Below are 17,865 nucleotides of genomic sequence, written 5' to 3' on the forward strand. Positions count from 1 at the left end.
GTCTACTGGGGTGGAGGGAGCAAGGGATTGGGCTTGCTTGCTTGCTTATATACTTTTATGGCAATGCAAGGATTTTTATGCTCAAGTCCCACCCCCTCCAACTCCATGGTTTTAATATCTGGGATTTTAATCATTCATTTTGAGATCTGGCTCCCCTTGACTAGATTTTCAGCTTACAGTCCAGGCACGCAAACCAGACCAAACCTTCTGAATGACATAGGCCATACTTATGGTAAAAAATAGGCCCCTAATTCCTCATTAGCTGTAGGCCCCACATCTTGAGTTACTCTAGCTAGTACAGGAAGGGTTTCTGGATCTGTCTATACCCTCTAACCCAGTGCTGTTGAGGAATGGAGTGTGCGTTGACCATGTTCTAACCCACTGGGATGCTTAACCCAGACAACAAACATACATATGTGCACAAAAAAGAGGAGCTGGACACAGCTGCCTTGGCAATGGCTGCAAGCCCAACCCCTAGCACCATGGAGGCCAAGAGTCCCTGAGACCAAATATCCATTGGTAATTTGCCAAAGGAGGGTCTAGACATAGCTGTTTGCGCTTATCCCAACCCAGTCCCTTTGCCCACCCCTACCTGAGCTTACCTAGGTTCACCAGGTTGGTCATTGTCAACTTGCTTCAGAGAAGAGGTGTTAATATTGCTGTTGGACAAACATGGCTTTAAGAGTCTCCCTCCCTGTAGGTCATCAGGGTCTTTTTTCTTTTTCTTGCCAAAAAAGCTCCTAAAGGCTTTAAATTTGGATTTCTTTTTTCCTGAAAATGAGAAATGAAAGTGAGGCAAAGTGTGATAGAGGAAGGAAAGGTAGGAAAGGAGACAGAGCCTTCAAAACTGAAATAAACACTGTGGATCTCACCCCCAGGGCCCACTGCACCTCTCATTTGGTTTTTACCTCTCTTGGAAACTCAGTAACCAAGTATTTGAGATGCTGGCAAAAGAAGCAACCCAAACCATAGCTTTATGCAGCCTCTGTTGAAGTCAAACGAGGTATTCACTTGCTTCTCAATTTCAACCATTAATTAATATGCACACTGATAAATCCAAACCAATCAGCAACAGTTGAACAACACACACAGTAGTGAACGCACACGCACCTCTTTCTTTTCCTAAGAACTTCGTTTGCCTGAAGTGATGATTGAGCCAATGGAAGCACTTGGCACCTCCCAGATACCACACTGGTAGCTGGAGTGACTGCAATCCAGTGGAAGAGCCAAGTTTACACATGTGAAAAACCACTTTCAAACCCTAAGAAATCTAAGCAGGAGCTGATACCACCCAGACTATGTGCTGAAAAAATGCAGACCTAAAGTGTGAGTGCCATTGGCTGGTATAGTGAATGAACACTTCCTTGAGGAAGGAGTTTATGAGCAAGAGAGAGGGCTGGGAATGGGAAAGAAGAAAGGGTCTTCCAGGTGAAGAAGCTGCCTGTGCAAAAGCTATGTCAAACTCAGGTAACAAAGGGCTTTTCAAAGTGTGTTTGTCTGTGTGTGTATGCATGTGTATGTGTGAGCGTGTGTACTGCTGTGCATGTTGTTCAACTATTGTTACTTGGTTTGGATTTATCTACACAATTGTTGCCCTTTGCATTTGCAGATAAATGAATGTTTGCTCCATCTATAACAAGTACCAGGGTAACAGTGAGAAATGCGAGCTTTAAATGTCCCTAAGGCTCTCTCTGTTTGGGCTTTCTTTAATTTCCTAATAAACACATGTACATATCTATATCAGCAGAAGAGAAGAAGGGGAGGGGACTCAACCTACATTCTTCAGAGGGAAAGAATTAGCTCTTATTTCTCTCAGTGCAATGATTTACCAACTCAGGTGTCTCATTTCAATATTCAGCAGTCTGGTCTCTGGAAGGCCTCACCAGCATAGCAGTGCTGCAGTGGTGGTGAGAGGTCTGTACTAGGGAGTTGTCAATATAGCTGCCATTTTGAAAAGTGTGATGGTATAATGGAAAGTAGCACCCAAGAATCTGAAATCTGGAATCCTAGGCTTGAATCTGATATCAGTAGCCTCTGTGACTTTACCCTGGGTAAGTTACTCAATCCCTATGGGACTCAGGAAAACGAGGGATTACACTGGCTCAGCATCTCCCAAAGTGTGTTCAGAGGCATGCTCTAAAATTTTGTTATGTGAAAAGGGGATCTGCCAACCAGGCAATCTGGGAAATGTTGAATTAGACAAAGTTCATTGCTTTCCAATAAGACTTTGCTGAAACTTCAAAATGCTAAAGTGTAGAAAAGGGAGGTCAGTTGAATAGAAAAAAGGTACCAGGGGATGGGAGGATGGGAGGAAGGAGGAAAGTGCTTGGGAGAGAGATATTGGCCAAATTATATTGTTATGTTATGTGCATGTACTGATAAATTACAACAAATCCCACCATTGTGTACAAATTAATGCACCAATAAAAGTGGAGAAAAAATAAAAATAAAATTTAAAAAATGTTTCTATGTTTAATGAAGAAACTGGGCAACAATATGGTCTCCCAAATGCACATAAGCAGAATATCTGGCAAAATGCAATTTTGGAAATGCTACCTAGGGTTCCCTCTAGCTCTGAAATGCTATGACCTATTTATATATTAATTACTCCTATTAGAAAGGTTTCTAAGCTGGGCATGGTGGCTCATACTTGTAATCCAAGTGACTCAGGAGGCTGAGGCCAGAGGATTTCAAGTATGTGGCCAGCCTCAGCAATTTAACAAGATCCTATCTCAAAAAGATAAATAAATAAAAAGGACTAGGGATGTAGCTCAGTGGTAGAGTACCCCTGGGTCCAATCCCCAGTACCAGGGGAAAGAAAAAGTCAATTTCCTAACCTTCAAGGATACCATTAAATCTAGTTTCCCACCAATCTGTACAATTCATGCCTCTTTTCTCTAGACAAATAAAACTTGACTGTTATCACAATGAGTTTTGCATCGGAATACTCTCTAGTCTGTCCACTAATTCATTCATCTATTCAAAAATATTTATTAAGGTCAAACACTTACTCTGTTCTGGGTGTCAATGAGAAAGGAATAAGATATGGTCCCTCTATCTTAGTTACTGTCCCCACATCTGGGTATATTTAAAATGACCTTTAACCTCACAAACCACCATGAGGATTTCATGTGAAAGTTCTAGGAGGTATACAGCACACAGTAGGCGGGTTCAAAATCATCTCTATTTTGCTCTTTGGCCTTCTATCTTAATCTCCTCACCTCCAAATGGTTTCTAAAACCTATGGAATTGTGAGGATTTTTGTAAAATGCTCATTAATATAATGACAATTTCACAGTTTGATGCTAAAAAATACTTCACAACAAACTCTCTGGGAAAATTCCTTGATACCTATTATTTGCCTATTGATGTGGTGCAAATACACTTCCACTATGACCAACTTGAAGCTACCAACATGACATTTGGGAAGGAGATGGGCCCCATCTCCCAAGCCAGCCTGAACCACCTCCAACACACTGGTAAGTAATTCCCACCCAAGGAGGATGAGTTGGGCAGAAGGTCTCTCACAAACAGAAAGCAGCATGCTACATTTTAACCTTGGGAGATACTGCCATTTTCCAAACAGAAGGAACAAGATTTATTGATTCTTAACAAGTGGGTATCCTCCAGGCCTCCGAACCATTATACTCAGAACATAGTATAAAGAATGGTCTGAACATTCACTAGGTTTGGAAACACAGTGACTATTGTCTCTCTTGCTTCAAACCCCCAGAATGCAAGAGAGGAGGGCAAAGCTAGAGAATTTGGCGTTGCAAACCTACTTCTCATAAATCAGCAAAGACAAAGAAAGGAGAATCAATAGCCAGTAGCTCCACAATCTATAATCACTGAATAGCTGAATAAAGCATTTCCAATTACCTCTTCAGGCTGTGAAACCAAATTTACCAAACATGATCATTGTACAAACAGACAAAACTATGCACTAAGATTTTTATGTTTCTGAATTAAGAAAATGACTTGTGACTGTAGCATGTACTAAAATTGAACATACATATATTCCAATTTTCTCCCAAGTTTTCATTCTTTGTTGATAAGAAAAAAAAGAACTTATTTCCCACAAGGATTCAAAACAGCTTAAGCAATGTGTGTCTTTTCAATCATGGCCCTAGAAGAAAAGAATGCTTCCATTCCATATAGTATGGAAGTCACATAGCTTTTGTAAGCATGGAGTTGGGCAACACAGAGAGAAGGTAACTGCCAAACATGGTGGATTAGCAGCTTGTTGATCCAGAGCAGTGAGATCACATCCTTAGTGAACAACCTGTTGCTGTGGCCAGGCATAATATGTCAGTTGCAGGAGTCTAAATCTTCATTTTTTTTTTTTACTTCTTTTCTCCCAGTACTGGGGATCACACCCAGGGCCTCACACATGCTAGGCAAGCACTCTACCACAAACCTATATCCCCAGCCTCTTCAGTTTGCTTTTGATTAAAACACCCCAGTAATCCTGACTTCAATAGGTCTCCAAGAATGGAGATGAGCTCTGCTCTCAGCTCTGGAAATGAGATGCAAATCTGGGAACAATCCACATGCTATGTTATTTTTTTTTTTTTTTTTTTGGTGGGGAGCAGGGTACTGGAAATTGAACCCAGGGGTGCTTAACCATTGAACCACATTCCCAACCCTTTTTATTTTTTATTTTGAGACATTGTCTCTCTAGTTGCTCAGAGCCTCACTAAGTTGCTAAGGCTGGCCTCAAACTTGCAATCCTCCTGCCTCAGCCTCCTGAACAACTGGGATTACAGGAGTGTGCCACCACACCCAGTACTATGCTGCTTTTGAAACCCTGATGGAATTCAACATGGTTGACATATATTCAAATGCATTTCTTTTTTTTTGTTGTTGTTGTTGTTTATTTATTTTTATGTGGTGCTGAGGATCGAACCCAGTGTTTTACCATGTGCAAGGCAAGCGTTCTACTGCTGAGCCCCAGCCCCAGCACCCATAATTAAGCATTTCAAGCTTTCTTTTTAAAGTGTTGCCTTTATACTACCAGAAGTTGAGCCCTGTAAAGTCTGCCTTTCAAAAATTAATAAAAGTACAAAGGATAGATAGGCCTAGACAGCAGGTAGGAATCAAAACCCATATTTGTATTCAGCAATGTTTACATAGGCCACCTATATACTGGGCAATTTATGCCACCAAAAAGAATAGCAGTCATGGTCAGTGAACTGAAAACTGAGAGCTGACAGTTATCTGGACTTCTCCTATAACAAAGCCATTGACTTCTCTGTCCAAGCCCAAGGACTGTGTATTCCCAAACAGCAAATAGCTTTCAGTATTATCACCCGTGAAAGCCTACAGCATGTTACATGCCAGAAAATAACCCAAAGAAATCACAGCTAAATCCAAAGAAGAAATTGTTGCTTTTTAGTTATATATTTGCTTATCCACCATACATGTAGGCAGCCCATCTAGGTTGAATTTAGCTTTAAAAATGGAACAGTCATTGCCACCTGAAAAGAAAACATCTTTTACCCTGCTTGAAATTAGCTCACATACTATGTACCAAACTGAAAAACTTTGAGGTCAACTTCAGTATGATTTGTCCTTCTTTTGCAAACACCAAGACCAGTGTTCAGAGCTGATGAGAAAGGGAACGAGAGGTTAAAGAAAACATGTCTTACTAACCTTTCTCCCCTTTAACCTCCTAGTAGCCAACTTATTCTCTGGCCAGCACTGACTAGATCTAAAAATATACCTAAATCTTTTATCTTGAAAGAATGTTGAGAACAGAGAAAAGGCATTTCCTTAATGTGTACTCACCTTTTTCTGTAGGCATTTGTCTAGCTCAACGATAGATCAATTGGCTTGGTAGTTGGGTCTGCCTTGGTCAGGAGACCTTTCATTCATTTACTTATCCATTCACTTATTAAATATTTTGGAGTGCCTGATCACTCTCTCTGAGACTTAAAACTAAGCAGCAGTATCAAAGAGATGAAGAAGACACAAGTCTTGCACTTAAGGATCGGTGACCAACCTCAGCATCCCTTGGCCCACATATTAAGTGAAGTCAGACCTCCAGGAAGTAAAAAGGAGGTTCCAATCTCTCTGTCCTTCTTGACAAAGTCTTCTGTACCATATACAACTAAAGAAAACTCAGCAAAAAGAAAAAACAACCTGAAGAATAACCAATCCACTGTTAAATTCAGTTCTGACTTTAAAAGCAATGTCTCACTTTGTGTCTTTCTCTATTGTGTGTGTATAGCAAAATCTTATCACTATTTGTCACTTTTATCTCCTTTTCTACTACTCCATTTATGACACCTGTCACTCACAGAAGGAACCACAATTTAGACAATGAATATATATCTGGTAAGTTTTGTAAAAGATAATTTTTTTTGTAAATTGAATCTTATTTAACAGAAGTGTGAGGTGGGATCTTTTGTTCCTATCCCCCTTTACTCCTAAAATCCCAAATTCCTCCATTTGTTAAACATGGATTACTATCTACCATAAAACCTCAGTTGAACCTGTCAAGTCATGGGCTATTCTGATTTTTTTTCCCAAAGAAGATTGCAGACACACCGACAGACCATCAGAGTTGGAGATGACAGAGAAAAGGTTAGAAAACTGAAAAGTATATATGAAGTCAGTCTAATGTTATTAGAAATTTCATATGAACTTATTTTCTTACAACTTGGTTCTTTTTCCTAGGAGCTTTACAACTTGGTTCTTTTTCCTAGGAGCTGAACACAGTAAATCTAGTTTTAGTTATCACGATTTTATTGAGTGACTTACCCTCATCGCTGGTCTCCACAATTTCTGTACAGCTAGGAACATCAGTTAGTGACTCAGCCATACTAGGATCACTAAAAGAAAATACAGAGCAAGAGAAAGATAATTGTTTGATATCCAGGATCTGCAGTTGTTTCACCCTACTCCTTATGCTTCAGTTAGATCCTGAAACTATTCAAAAAATGTTCAAGTAGAATCACCATTAGGGAGAATTGGACTCTTAAAAAGACAATGATTCTGTTAATATTAAATGTCCAGAATTGACAAATGCATAGACATAGGAAATATCTTATTTAGGGCTAGGGTGATGGGGCTTTTGGGGGTGACAGATTAAAAATCCCTATGATTTTACTGGCCATTGTAATAAACATGGCAGCATCCCTACTTCCTGTCACTAAGGAAGACTTTTTAGATGTTGGGAAAATAAACTATCTCTGAGTTTTATGGAAGCCCATAGAAAAGGAGCCTGTACACTAGAGCAGATTATGCTTAGTGAAGCTAGCCAATCCCTAAAAAACGAATACCAAATGTCTTCTTTGATATAATGAGAGCAACTAAGAACAAAGCAGGGAGGAAGAGCAGGAAGAAAAGATTAACATTAAACAGATACATGAGGTGGGAGGGAAAGGGAGAGAAAAGGGAAATTGCATGGTAATGGAGGGAGATCCTCATTGTTATACAAAATTACATATAAGAGGTTGTGAGGGGAATGGGAAAATAAATAAGGAGAGAAATGAATTACAGTAGATGGGGTAGAGAGAGAAGATGGGAGGGGAGGGGAGGGGAGATAGCTGAGGATAGGAAAGGTAGCAGAATACAACAGTTACTAATAGGGCATTATGTAAAAATGTAGATGTGTAACCGACGTGATTCTGCAATCTGTATTTGGGGTAAAATTGGGAGTTCAAAACCCACCTGAATCAAATGTATGAAATATGATATGTCAAGAGCTTTGTAATGTTTTGAACAACCAATAAAAAAAATAAAAAAATAAAAATAAAATAAAATAACAGAAAACTCCAAAAAAAAAAAAAAAGAAAAGGAGCCTGTAACCCAAAACACCAGGTCATACTAGGCTGACATTGCTCTTAACCCACCACGTTTGGTGTTAGAAGAAAAGAAAATAACCATTAAAGAGAAAACTCTGGAAGACAAAAGGCAAAACAAAGAGGGCACTGTGACAGCATCCAAACCCCTAGAGCATTAAGAGAACCATTCAATCTAACCCTAGAGTTTAGATGGTCTGAAATTCTTTCTGGCATGCTTGCCTTATTTCCCCAACCAAATCCTAAAGGCCCTAAGGATAACACCACCATCATCCCCTCAGCTGGGACATGTGGAACTGTCTCTCCCCCAACAAAACACACCAACCTCCCTGTGATTTCAATCTCTCTTCCTATTACCACAACAGCTGTCTGCTTATTTTTAAAGCAAAACTCAACAAAAGAGTTATCCATACTCACTGTATTAGGTCCTTACTTTCTATGCTCTTGATAACTCTCCATCCAACCAGGCTTCCAAAGCCAACTGCTTCCAAAATCCATCACTAAAACTGCTCTTATTAAATTCAGCAGTTGCCTCACCTTCTGGGAGCTTCTGACTTTTCTTTTGGGCACTCCTCCTTTTTTGAATAATTTTTTCACTTGCCTTTTGGAACATCACACTCCCCCAATTTTCTGCTTACCTTATTGGTTGTTCCTTCTCAGTCTCCTTTTCTGAATCTTGAGTCTCTCCCTGACTTTGAAATGTTTTATCATCAAGGCTCTGTCCTTGGCCTTCTCTGTCATTTACAATCATTTCCTAGACCAGTCACATTAAACAACAATGTCAACATTAGCATAATTACAAGCCATATATGTAATTTTAAATTTTCTAGTGACCACATTTTTAAAAGTAATGTTAATAATAATCAGGTGGGATCACATTTAATAATATATTTTATTTAGCCCAATATAACCAAAATGTTATTTCTACATTAATGATGTATTTTAAATCCTTCTTTTCATACTAAGCTACCACATCATTTGCATGAACCCCTTACTCAAACTCGTCCTCTCCCAGTCAGTGACTTGTCATTAAGCTCAGAGTAAAATCCCAGCCTCTTACCATGGGTCTTATGTGATCTGGCTCTATGTCCATTTCCCCACTGACCCACCAAGCATGCTACTCTCCTACCTTGTCCCTGGGCTCCAATATACCAAGACTCTTTCAATCTCAGGATCTATTTTTTTAATTTGTTCTTTGAGTTATAAATCTCAAGATCTTTACATTAGCTGCTCCCTTGCCTGGAGGGCTCTTTCCCAAGACAGTTGTATGTAGCATTCACACATTCAGTATTACTCCCCTTGGTGAGCACTTCCATCATCATCCTTGTTAGAGCACCCCCATTTCTCCATCCCATTGTCCTTTATCAATATCTTCACAGCACTTCTCTCTACCTGAAATTATATCCCATATTTTTTAAATATTTATTTTTTAGTTTTAGGTGGATACAATATCTTTATTTTATTTTTATATGGTGCTGAGGATCGAACCCAGTGCCTCACACATGCTAGGTGAGCATTCTACCACTTGAACCACAACCCCAGCCTAATTATATCCCGTATTAATAACTTATTTGCTAGTTTCTCATCTGTTTATGTTACTAGAATATACACACCATGAAGTCAGGAGTTTTGTCTATTCCATTCACCACTGATTCTTCCATCACCTAGAATGGAAGTCACAGGATTTACTGGAGGATTTGACATACAATGTGAAGGGAATAGCAGACTCTATAAATATTTGTTGGATGAGTGCGTAAATTCAATAAAAGAAAGGGAAATAATCTAAGAGCTGCTTCTGTAGTCAGCAATAGAAATAGAGGCATGCTAGTGGAGACAGAGAAGGACTCATTCTGGTGGAGAAACTCCCTTGTTCTCAATTTAGCAGGACCTGCCCTCTTCTCCAGCTAGGTGGGCCTCACCCCTCCCTGGGTGATTTGCCTGTGCAGAACATTCTTGGATCCTTCTTATCCTTGATGTGTAGAGAATATTCCCAGGAGTCCCAGCCATATGAACCCTGGATGTGGATCTTCATTCAGTTGGACTAGGCCAGGACACTCACAGAAGAGAAAGGGGTTTCTCTTCCTATTTAACAGCCACCATCCCTGATAGAAGTTCTTTCTTTTTGTTCTCAGGCTGACCTTACTAAATAGAACCTTGCTTCCTGACATGGTTTGGAACTAGACAGTCCTCCAAAGTCATATTGCTTAAGGTTTGATCCCCAATACAGTAATGTCCAGCAGTAGAGTCTTTGGAAGGTGATTGTATCATTCGGGCTCTGATCTCATCGTAGACTGATCCATTGATGCATTCATAGCTCAGTGGGTTTGATGGAAAAGTGCTTTGTTATAAAAGCGAATTTTCTTTGCTTCCTATTCACCATGAACTCAGCAGCTTTCCTCTAGTACATGCTTCAACCATGATGTGCTACCTCAACACAGGCCTAAAAGTAACCAGACCAAATGACCACAGACTGAAACCTCTGAAACTGTGAGCCAAAATAAATCTTTCCTCCCTTAAGTTGATCTTTCTCCTGTATATTGTAACAGTAACACAAAGCTAACACACTTCCCAAGTACTTCCTCATAAAGGCCTGTATTTCTCTTATGAGTCTCATTGTGGCTAACATGAATTTAAAACAAAATTGCTCCTTAATTATACCAGTACTTATTAATTATGGCCTTGGGCCTGACTCATCTATATTTTTATTTATGATATCCAGCAAAAACTTTAGGCCCGCTATAATCTGGTGTTCCCTGAAGCCCTCCAGTCTCCCAGCAGCCCACCCTCTCTCACATTGTCATGGTCTGGTCACCCAAAAACAGAATCATCAGTCATTCGTAAACATAACACGTTCTTCTTTCTCTGTGGTCTGTACAGGCTGTCCACTTAGCCTGGAACACCATCCTTTTAATCCAACATCCTTGTAGTCATACACATTCTTTAAGACCCGGATCAAATGTTGCCACTTCTGCTCCAGGCTTTTTTTTTTCCTTTCTTGTAGGTTCTTTTATTGTTGATACTATGCTTCTTGTCTTATGAGGGTTTTTTTTTCTTTTTTCTTTTTTTTTTTGTGTGTAATCTTTTCGTTCTTTTTAGATATACATGACAGTAGAGTGTATTTTGACATATTATACATACCAGAGTATAACTTATCCTAATTAAGATCCTATTCTTGTGGTTGAATATGACATGGAGTTATACTGGTCATGTATTCACATATGAACATAGGAAGGTTATGTCTGATTCTCTACTGTCTTTCGAATTCCCATCCCCTCCGTTCCCTTCATTCCCCTTTGTCAATCCAATGAACTTCTACACTTCCCCTCCCTAGCCTCCCTTATTGTGTCAGGGAGAACATTCAGCTTTTGTTCTTTTGGGATTGGCTTATTTCACTTAGCATGATAGTCTCCAGTTCCATCCATTTACTGGCAAATGCCATAATTTCATTCTTCTTTAAGGCTGAGTAATATTCCATTGTGTATATATCCACATTTTCTCTATCCAGTCATCTGCTGAAGAGTACCTAGGTTGGTTCCATAGCTTAGCTATTGTAAATTGAACTGCTATAAACATGGATGTGGGTGTGTTACTGTAGACTGCTGATTTTAAGTCCTTCAGGTATAAACCAAGCAGTGGGATAGCTGGGTCGAATGATGGTTCAATTCCAAGTTTTCTGAGGAATCTCCATACTGCTTTCCAGATTGGTTGCACCAATTTGCAGTCCCACCAGCAATGTATGAGTTCCCCCTTTCCCCACATCCTTGACAACATTTATTATTACTCGTATTCTTGATAACTGTCATTCTGACTGGCTGCTCCAGGCTTTCCTCCTTTGCCCATACTTTTGCCATAACTGATGTCACCTTGAGGACAGGGACCACATTTTGCTTATCACCAGTACCTAGCATGATACTAATAAGCACATAGAAAGTGCTCATTGCATGTATTAGTGAAAGGACGATACAGGAGCAAGTAGGGAGGAGTATTAGTGTAGCAAATAGGAGGCAGGGAAAAAAGTGATCCCCTTATTTGAACATATGGGGACACACTTTAAGTAAAAGGCTTCTTTGCATGAAATCCTATGAAAAAGCTGGTTAGACAAGTAAGGAAAGAAGATATACAAGTTTTTTTCTTCCTGCAGTACATGATAAGAGACCTTCAGAGCCACTTCCAAGGAGCATAAGCAGTCATGTAATAATGATCATCAGGAAGGCTGTCCCAGCAGAGATATAAATTGCATATCAAGTCACAATTAAACTGCTTCTTGGCCTGAGGTTGTGGCTCAGTGGTAGAGCGCTTGCCTAGCATGTGTGAAGCACTGGGTTCAATCCTCAGCGCTGCATATAAATAAATAAATTTAAAAAATAAAGGCCCATTAATAACTAAAAAAATATTTTTAAAATAATGCTTCTCTAGGGCTGGGGTTGTGGCTCAGTGGTAGAGCTCTTACCTAGCATGTGTAAGGCACTGGGTTCAACCCTCAGCACTACATAAAAATAAATCACCAAATAAATGCTTTGTGTCCATCTGCAAATAAAAAAAAAAATAAATGCTTCTCTAGGCCAACCCCAAATGCTCAGGTTCCAAAGTTGCTCTTTCCTTTTTAGCTGTCTCACTTGAGAACTGGACAAGAGCTCTAGAAGTTTTTTAAAAAGGGGGGGGGGAGAGAGGGAAACAGGCCTGTCTTCCAAGTCTTCCAAGGTTATTGAAATTGTTTAACCATATCCTGGTTTAGGTTAAAGGATTCAGAAGACTCTGCTTGACAACTCTACTGCCTTCCTAGAATGGAGAGTACTAATAGAAAGCAGCTGTCCTTGTGTTTTTTTTTAAAAAACAATCTAATAGAATGATATGATTTTCATACAGTTGGTGGTATATGGAATTTTAGGTTAGCCTCCAAGATTTTCACCCCCAGTAGGCATGAATGTGGGTGGACCTAACCTAATCAAGTGAGCCCTTTAAAAGGGATCTATGGGTCAAAGAGATTTAACCCTGAAGCACATGCTGTCTTGTTGGCCTTGAAGGGACAAACTGTCAGGTTGTGGAGAGCCACCTGGCAGGCAGCCACTAGTAGCTGAGAGTAACCCTCAGTTGAACTGCCACCAAGAAACCAAGGACCTTGATTCTCCAGTCTAATTTTGAAAAGAAGGAATTCTGCCAATAACTAGTTTGGAAGATGACCTTGAACCTCAGATAAGACTTCAGCCCTGGCTGACACACTGACTGCAGTCTGATGAGACCCTGAGCAGAGGACCCAGTTAAATCACACCTACACTCTTGACTGGTGGAAGCTGAGATAATAAATTTGTGTTATTGCAAGAAACTAAATCCTTTATCACTTGTTATACAGCAAGAGAAAACTAAGAGTCCTACAAGTCCCAGCTGTAATTAAGAAAGAAGCCAAAAGTGGGGTAGCTTTGGAGTTATGTAAGCTGCAATATGGAACTGTGTACTCCATGATGGGTCATTTTTACCCTATTACAAAATTCTTTTTTGATGCAGGGTACCAAGGATTGAACCTAGGGACACTTAACCAAGGAGCCACCTCCCAGCTTCCCATTTTTATGTTGAAACAGGGTCCCTCTAAAATGCTTAGGGATTTTCTAAATTTCTTAGGCTGGCTTTGAATTAGGGATCCTCCTGCCTCAGCCTCCTGAGCCACTACAAACACTTCTTTATGAAGAATCTATGTTGCTATACTTTTAGGTGAGTTGTCAGCTGGACAGATGAGACCCTGCCAACACGTTAGAACATGTGAAAAGCCCTGAAAAGGCTCACCTTGTCTGAGATAGATTTTCCTGCCCTCAAAAGAATGTCTTAAATCCATTTCAAACTATGATTATACTCCATGCCTTCAACAAGGGGTGCATCTGCCAAGCAGCAGATGAAGAGCCCTGGAGTTGATAATAAGTGGAGGCAATTATCTTTTTCCTTGAAACTGCTCAGCTAGCTCTACAGGAAGGGTCTGATGCCTGGACACCAATTTATTAAGGAATCTGGGATCCTCCTGGAATGAAAATACACAAAAGAGGGCTTATATAACCACTAATTGTTGACTCAGCTAACCTCTAGTGGAGAGGGGTCTATTATCACACCTCTTTCCTCTTTTCCTTGCATGAGGTTGGCAGGAGGGCACCAGAGGTTCAGCCAGACCTTGAAATGTAGCCCTTGGACACTATAACAAGGAGAGCTGTTCTTCAGAGCACACAATGAGCTCTAGAAGTTCCACTCCAGGAACCCACCAATAACCAGGATGGCTCCATTGTGAACAGTCACCCCACTGTTTTGCAGAGTTCATTTGGTTGGGTAGGGTTTTCATATCAAGTTCCATTCAAGATAAACTATTTCCATGCAAAAATCAAGGCTTTGTGAGGGAGTAGGCATGATTGGCATTTTCTCAGCAGAGACCAAGAACAGCAGCCCTCTCAGTAGGCTCAAGGCCAAGTAGTTAGCTTTCAGTTTCTGTTTGATTATGTCCCTAAAAGCAGTTGTGAGTGCCCTCAAGGAGTATGAGTCTCTAGGGCAGTAACTTTAGGTGGGGTGGGTCAAACAAATGGCAGATAAAAGTTAGCAAAGCTTGTTAGAATAAATTCATCTGGTCTCATCTCAAGTTGATGAGGATCTAAGGCTGTCTTCAGTGATTAACCTATGTTCCCCTGGTTGAAGGAGAGATGGGATACCATTTCTCTTTGTAAATCTAAGTCCTGCTTTTAGGCAAGTAGAAGAAGGGCAGAGAACTTTCCTGATCTGCCTTTTGTGTGTTTATTTTGGTACTAGGAATTGAACCCAGGGGTGCTCAATCACTGAGCCACATCCCCAGCCCTTTTTTGTATTGTATTTAGAGATAGATTCTCACTGAGTTGCTTAGGGACTCACTAAGTTGCTGAACCTGGCTTTGATCCTACTGCCTCAGCTTCTCAGGGCTGCTGGGATTACAGGAATTCATCACCACTCCTGGCTCTGCTTATTTTTAAAAATTCACAAAAAAGCCTCCATATTTGATGACTCATATTCTGGTCTCCCATAGTCCTTTCCATTGAAACTTTATTTTCAGAAACTTTCACATGTTAAAGTAGGATCCATAGCTATGGAGATGTTTGAATTAGGAATTTTATAACAAGTTGGCAAAGGCAGAAGAAACATAGATTGTAATAAGCAGAAAACAGCAAATTGGAGCACAGAATCTCATATCTTATTGAATCAGTCTCTTAGTCCTGAGAATAGATCAGTTCAGGGAAATAGTCTTATTTCAGGAGGTAAGCTCCCATCTATAGGGGCTGGGGTTGTAGCTCAGTGGTAGGCTCGCCTACTATGTGCGAGGCACTGAGTTCGATCCTCTGCACCACATAAAAATGAATAAACAAAGATATTGTGTCCATATACAACTAAAAAATTTTAAGAATAAAGTTAGACCTCTATATAGTGCAAGCAAATGGGTATTTAAAAAGAGACATTCTCTGGAAACAAAAGAAAAACAGCTCAAAGTCCTCATCCCAGAGAAGCAGCTGCAACCACCACATCAGTAGCACCTTTTCCTCCATTTCTTCCTCCTTCTGCTCCTCCTTTTCTTCCTTCTTTGTGCCTTTTCTCCCTGACCCCCAACACTTCTGCTTGAATGGTCTTAGCTTCTCCTCCAGCTCTGCTTTCCCTTCCTCCTCATTACACCTCCCCTGTCCAGTCCCCCAGTAACCCTGTAGAAGCTCAGGAAGACCCATCTTATGCCACCTCTAACACCTTAGATCCTGAGAGGGGCACTGAAATGCAAATAGTGTGGCCTAAAGGTTCTTTCTGACATCCCTCTAGTGGCCTCAAGCTTAATTGACATGGAGTCTGTCTTTTAATACCTTTAATACCTTTTAATCATACCCTATGATTAAAGGCTCTGTTCTTAAATTTTAAAAAAAATAGAAATAAAAATAAATTTTAAAAGACTCTATTCTTGCCTTTAATCAGGGTAATTAATATTTTACAATTAGAGTTGGGGATATAGTTTTGTGGTTTTGCCTAGCATGTGCAAAGCCCTGGATCTAATTCCCAGCACCACACACACACACACACACACACAAAGTATGTCATGCAAATTGTAAGTAAATAATAAGTAATAAGGCTAGGACTAAAATCCAGTTCTGTCTGATTTAAAAGGCTGTGACCTGGCCACTGTACTCTTCTCCCTCTTCACTTAGTGAAATCTGGTAAATATGAAATGCCCATTCACTCTTGCCCCAAAGAATGTGCACAGGCCTATTACAGGACCTGAAAATGGTGTAACTCACCAGGTCATCATCAGCCCCCAACATCTTTGCAGAGATATACTGATTATTTTAACAGTAAAGAGCCCTGCCATATATTTTTATGAGGGAACTCAAAGGAGATAGATCTGGGGCATGGGGCACCCTCAGATTGTCAGGCTAAAATGGTGTAGCAGTAATGGGGGTCAGGAAAGCCTGAGGATACTGGGGAACTCAAGAGAAGAACTAGGCCAGGAACAGTTGGGTGTACCAGCGACTCAGAAGACTGAGGCAGGAGGAGCCAATGAGTCCAAGAGTTCAAGGCCAGCCTAGGCAACATAGTGATAACCCATCTCAAGAAAAAAGGAAAGGAAGGAAGGAAGGAAAGAGAAGACAAGAGCAAAAATGAAGGGTCAGAATTTAGGGGCCCTAAGAATTTATTTCATAGCTTGAATTGTGTGTTGGGTGCCAAGAGCTCTGTCCCTAAACTCTCCATCAGTTCTCTATTGCAAGCAGAGTATATCTGAGGTCTCTATTTTATGATTTGTGGTGGTAGCTCCAATCACTGCTCTTAGCAGTCATTAATACATCAGTTAGGGGAGGGGTTGAAAAATCTCCAAAGAAGAAAAAAGCAAAAGCAGAAGTCAGGGAAGAGCGTGCTAGTGCAAGATGAGAATTTTACACAATTCCTTGGATTCTGTTGGACTTGACACACATTTCCTGTCCTCAGAATTCCAAAGACACTGAGGAGAGGAGACAGTGAAGGTCACTTCCAGGCCAGTGAAGGCATGGGAGATAAAGCAGGATGAGAAATCAGTCTTCATGAATGTGCCCCTTTCCCTGGCTGAACTACCCATTCCCTTTGTGAGGGTGACTTGTAACTTTCTGGTTTCATCTTAAGACCTTTCAACCCACAGGGCAGGGACAGGGAGAAGCAATTTTGGCATCATCCCGTGGTTATGATAAATAGCCTTTGTTCTGCCAATTCTGGGGTAAAACAAATAGTCTCCAGATGAACTTCATCTTAATGGGAAGGAAAGGGCAAAGAAGGGTAATGCTGTTGTCCCCAAAGGGTACACGTCCACAGGAATAAAAATGCTTTCAAGAATCAGAGCCCTAGACATTTTCAGTCAAGGTGATACCTGTGAGCCTGTAGGACCACAGATTTCCTTAGCCCTTAATCCCCTAGAAAGCTGTTTACTTGGGCTGCCAGATGCCTACCTGGAATGTTGGAAGAGTGATTCCTAAGGTTCTCTGGCCCAAAATCATAGGCATTGTCCTCCCATCCTGCTTCGCCTAAAATAGCCACCCCTAGACTCATTCCCTTTGAACCAGACAACAAAATCAGAATATTAATCCCCAGGACCTCTCTACTTAGTACCCAGAATATGTCTACACATCTACTATATGTTCAGGTCTGTTCCAGGTACTATGGAGGCAATGACAAAACAAAATAGTTAACATTTACCGGACAATGAATATGTGCACACACTATTTAAAATATTTTCCCATACATAACCTCATTTAATCCTCAGAGTATTCCAATGGGGTGTTTACTGCTTATTCTCACTCTCTTTCATTCTGTAGATGAGGAAGCTGAATGGCTAAGTAACTGCCAATGGTCATATGGCAAGTGTATAGCATATTCAAGTTCAAGGTAGGCTTTCAACCTATGTAGGCAATTTGACTTCAGAGCCTATAAGTGTTACATAAAATAACATACTTCCTGATGATTAAGAAAAAGAATATACATGAAAACTATAAGAATAGTATCAAGGGCTGGGGATGTGGCTCAAGTGGTAGTGCGCTCGCCTGGCATGCGTGCGGCCCAG

General features: G+C 40.4%; 1 protein-coding gene and 1 non-coding gene across 2 annotated transcripts in view; both read right to left on the reverse strand.

Moving 5' to 3' along the window:
- Kiaa1210 (KIAA1210 ortholog) overlaps positions 1–15,520 on the reverse strand; it is a 50,648-nt gene extending 35,128 nt beyond the window's left edge. Inside the window, 4 exon segments of the mRNA XM_027931776.2 lie at positions 603–771; positions 6,763–6,833; positions 8,444–8,559; positions 15,335–15,520. Coding sequence (XP_027787577.2) covers positions 603–771; positions 6,763–6,833; positions 8,444–8,559; positions 15,335–15,520 — 542 coding nt within the window.
- LOC114092428 (small nucleolar RNA SNORA61) lies at positions 5,499–5,630 on the reverse strand. The gene has a single exon (XR_003582716.1). It is a non-coding gene; the product is annotated as a small nucleolar RNA SNORA61 (small nucleolar RNA).
- Positions 15,521–17,865: the final 2,345 nt, after the last annotated feature.

Source organism: Marmota flaviventris, chromosome X, assembly GCF_047511675.1.
Source record: "Marmota flaviventris isolate mMarFla1 chromosome X, mMarFla1.hap1, whole genome shotgun sequence".
Classification (NCBI taxonomy): Eukaryota; Metazoa; Chordata; class Mammalia; order Rodentia; family Sciuridae; genus Marmota; species Marmota flaviventris.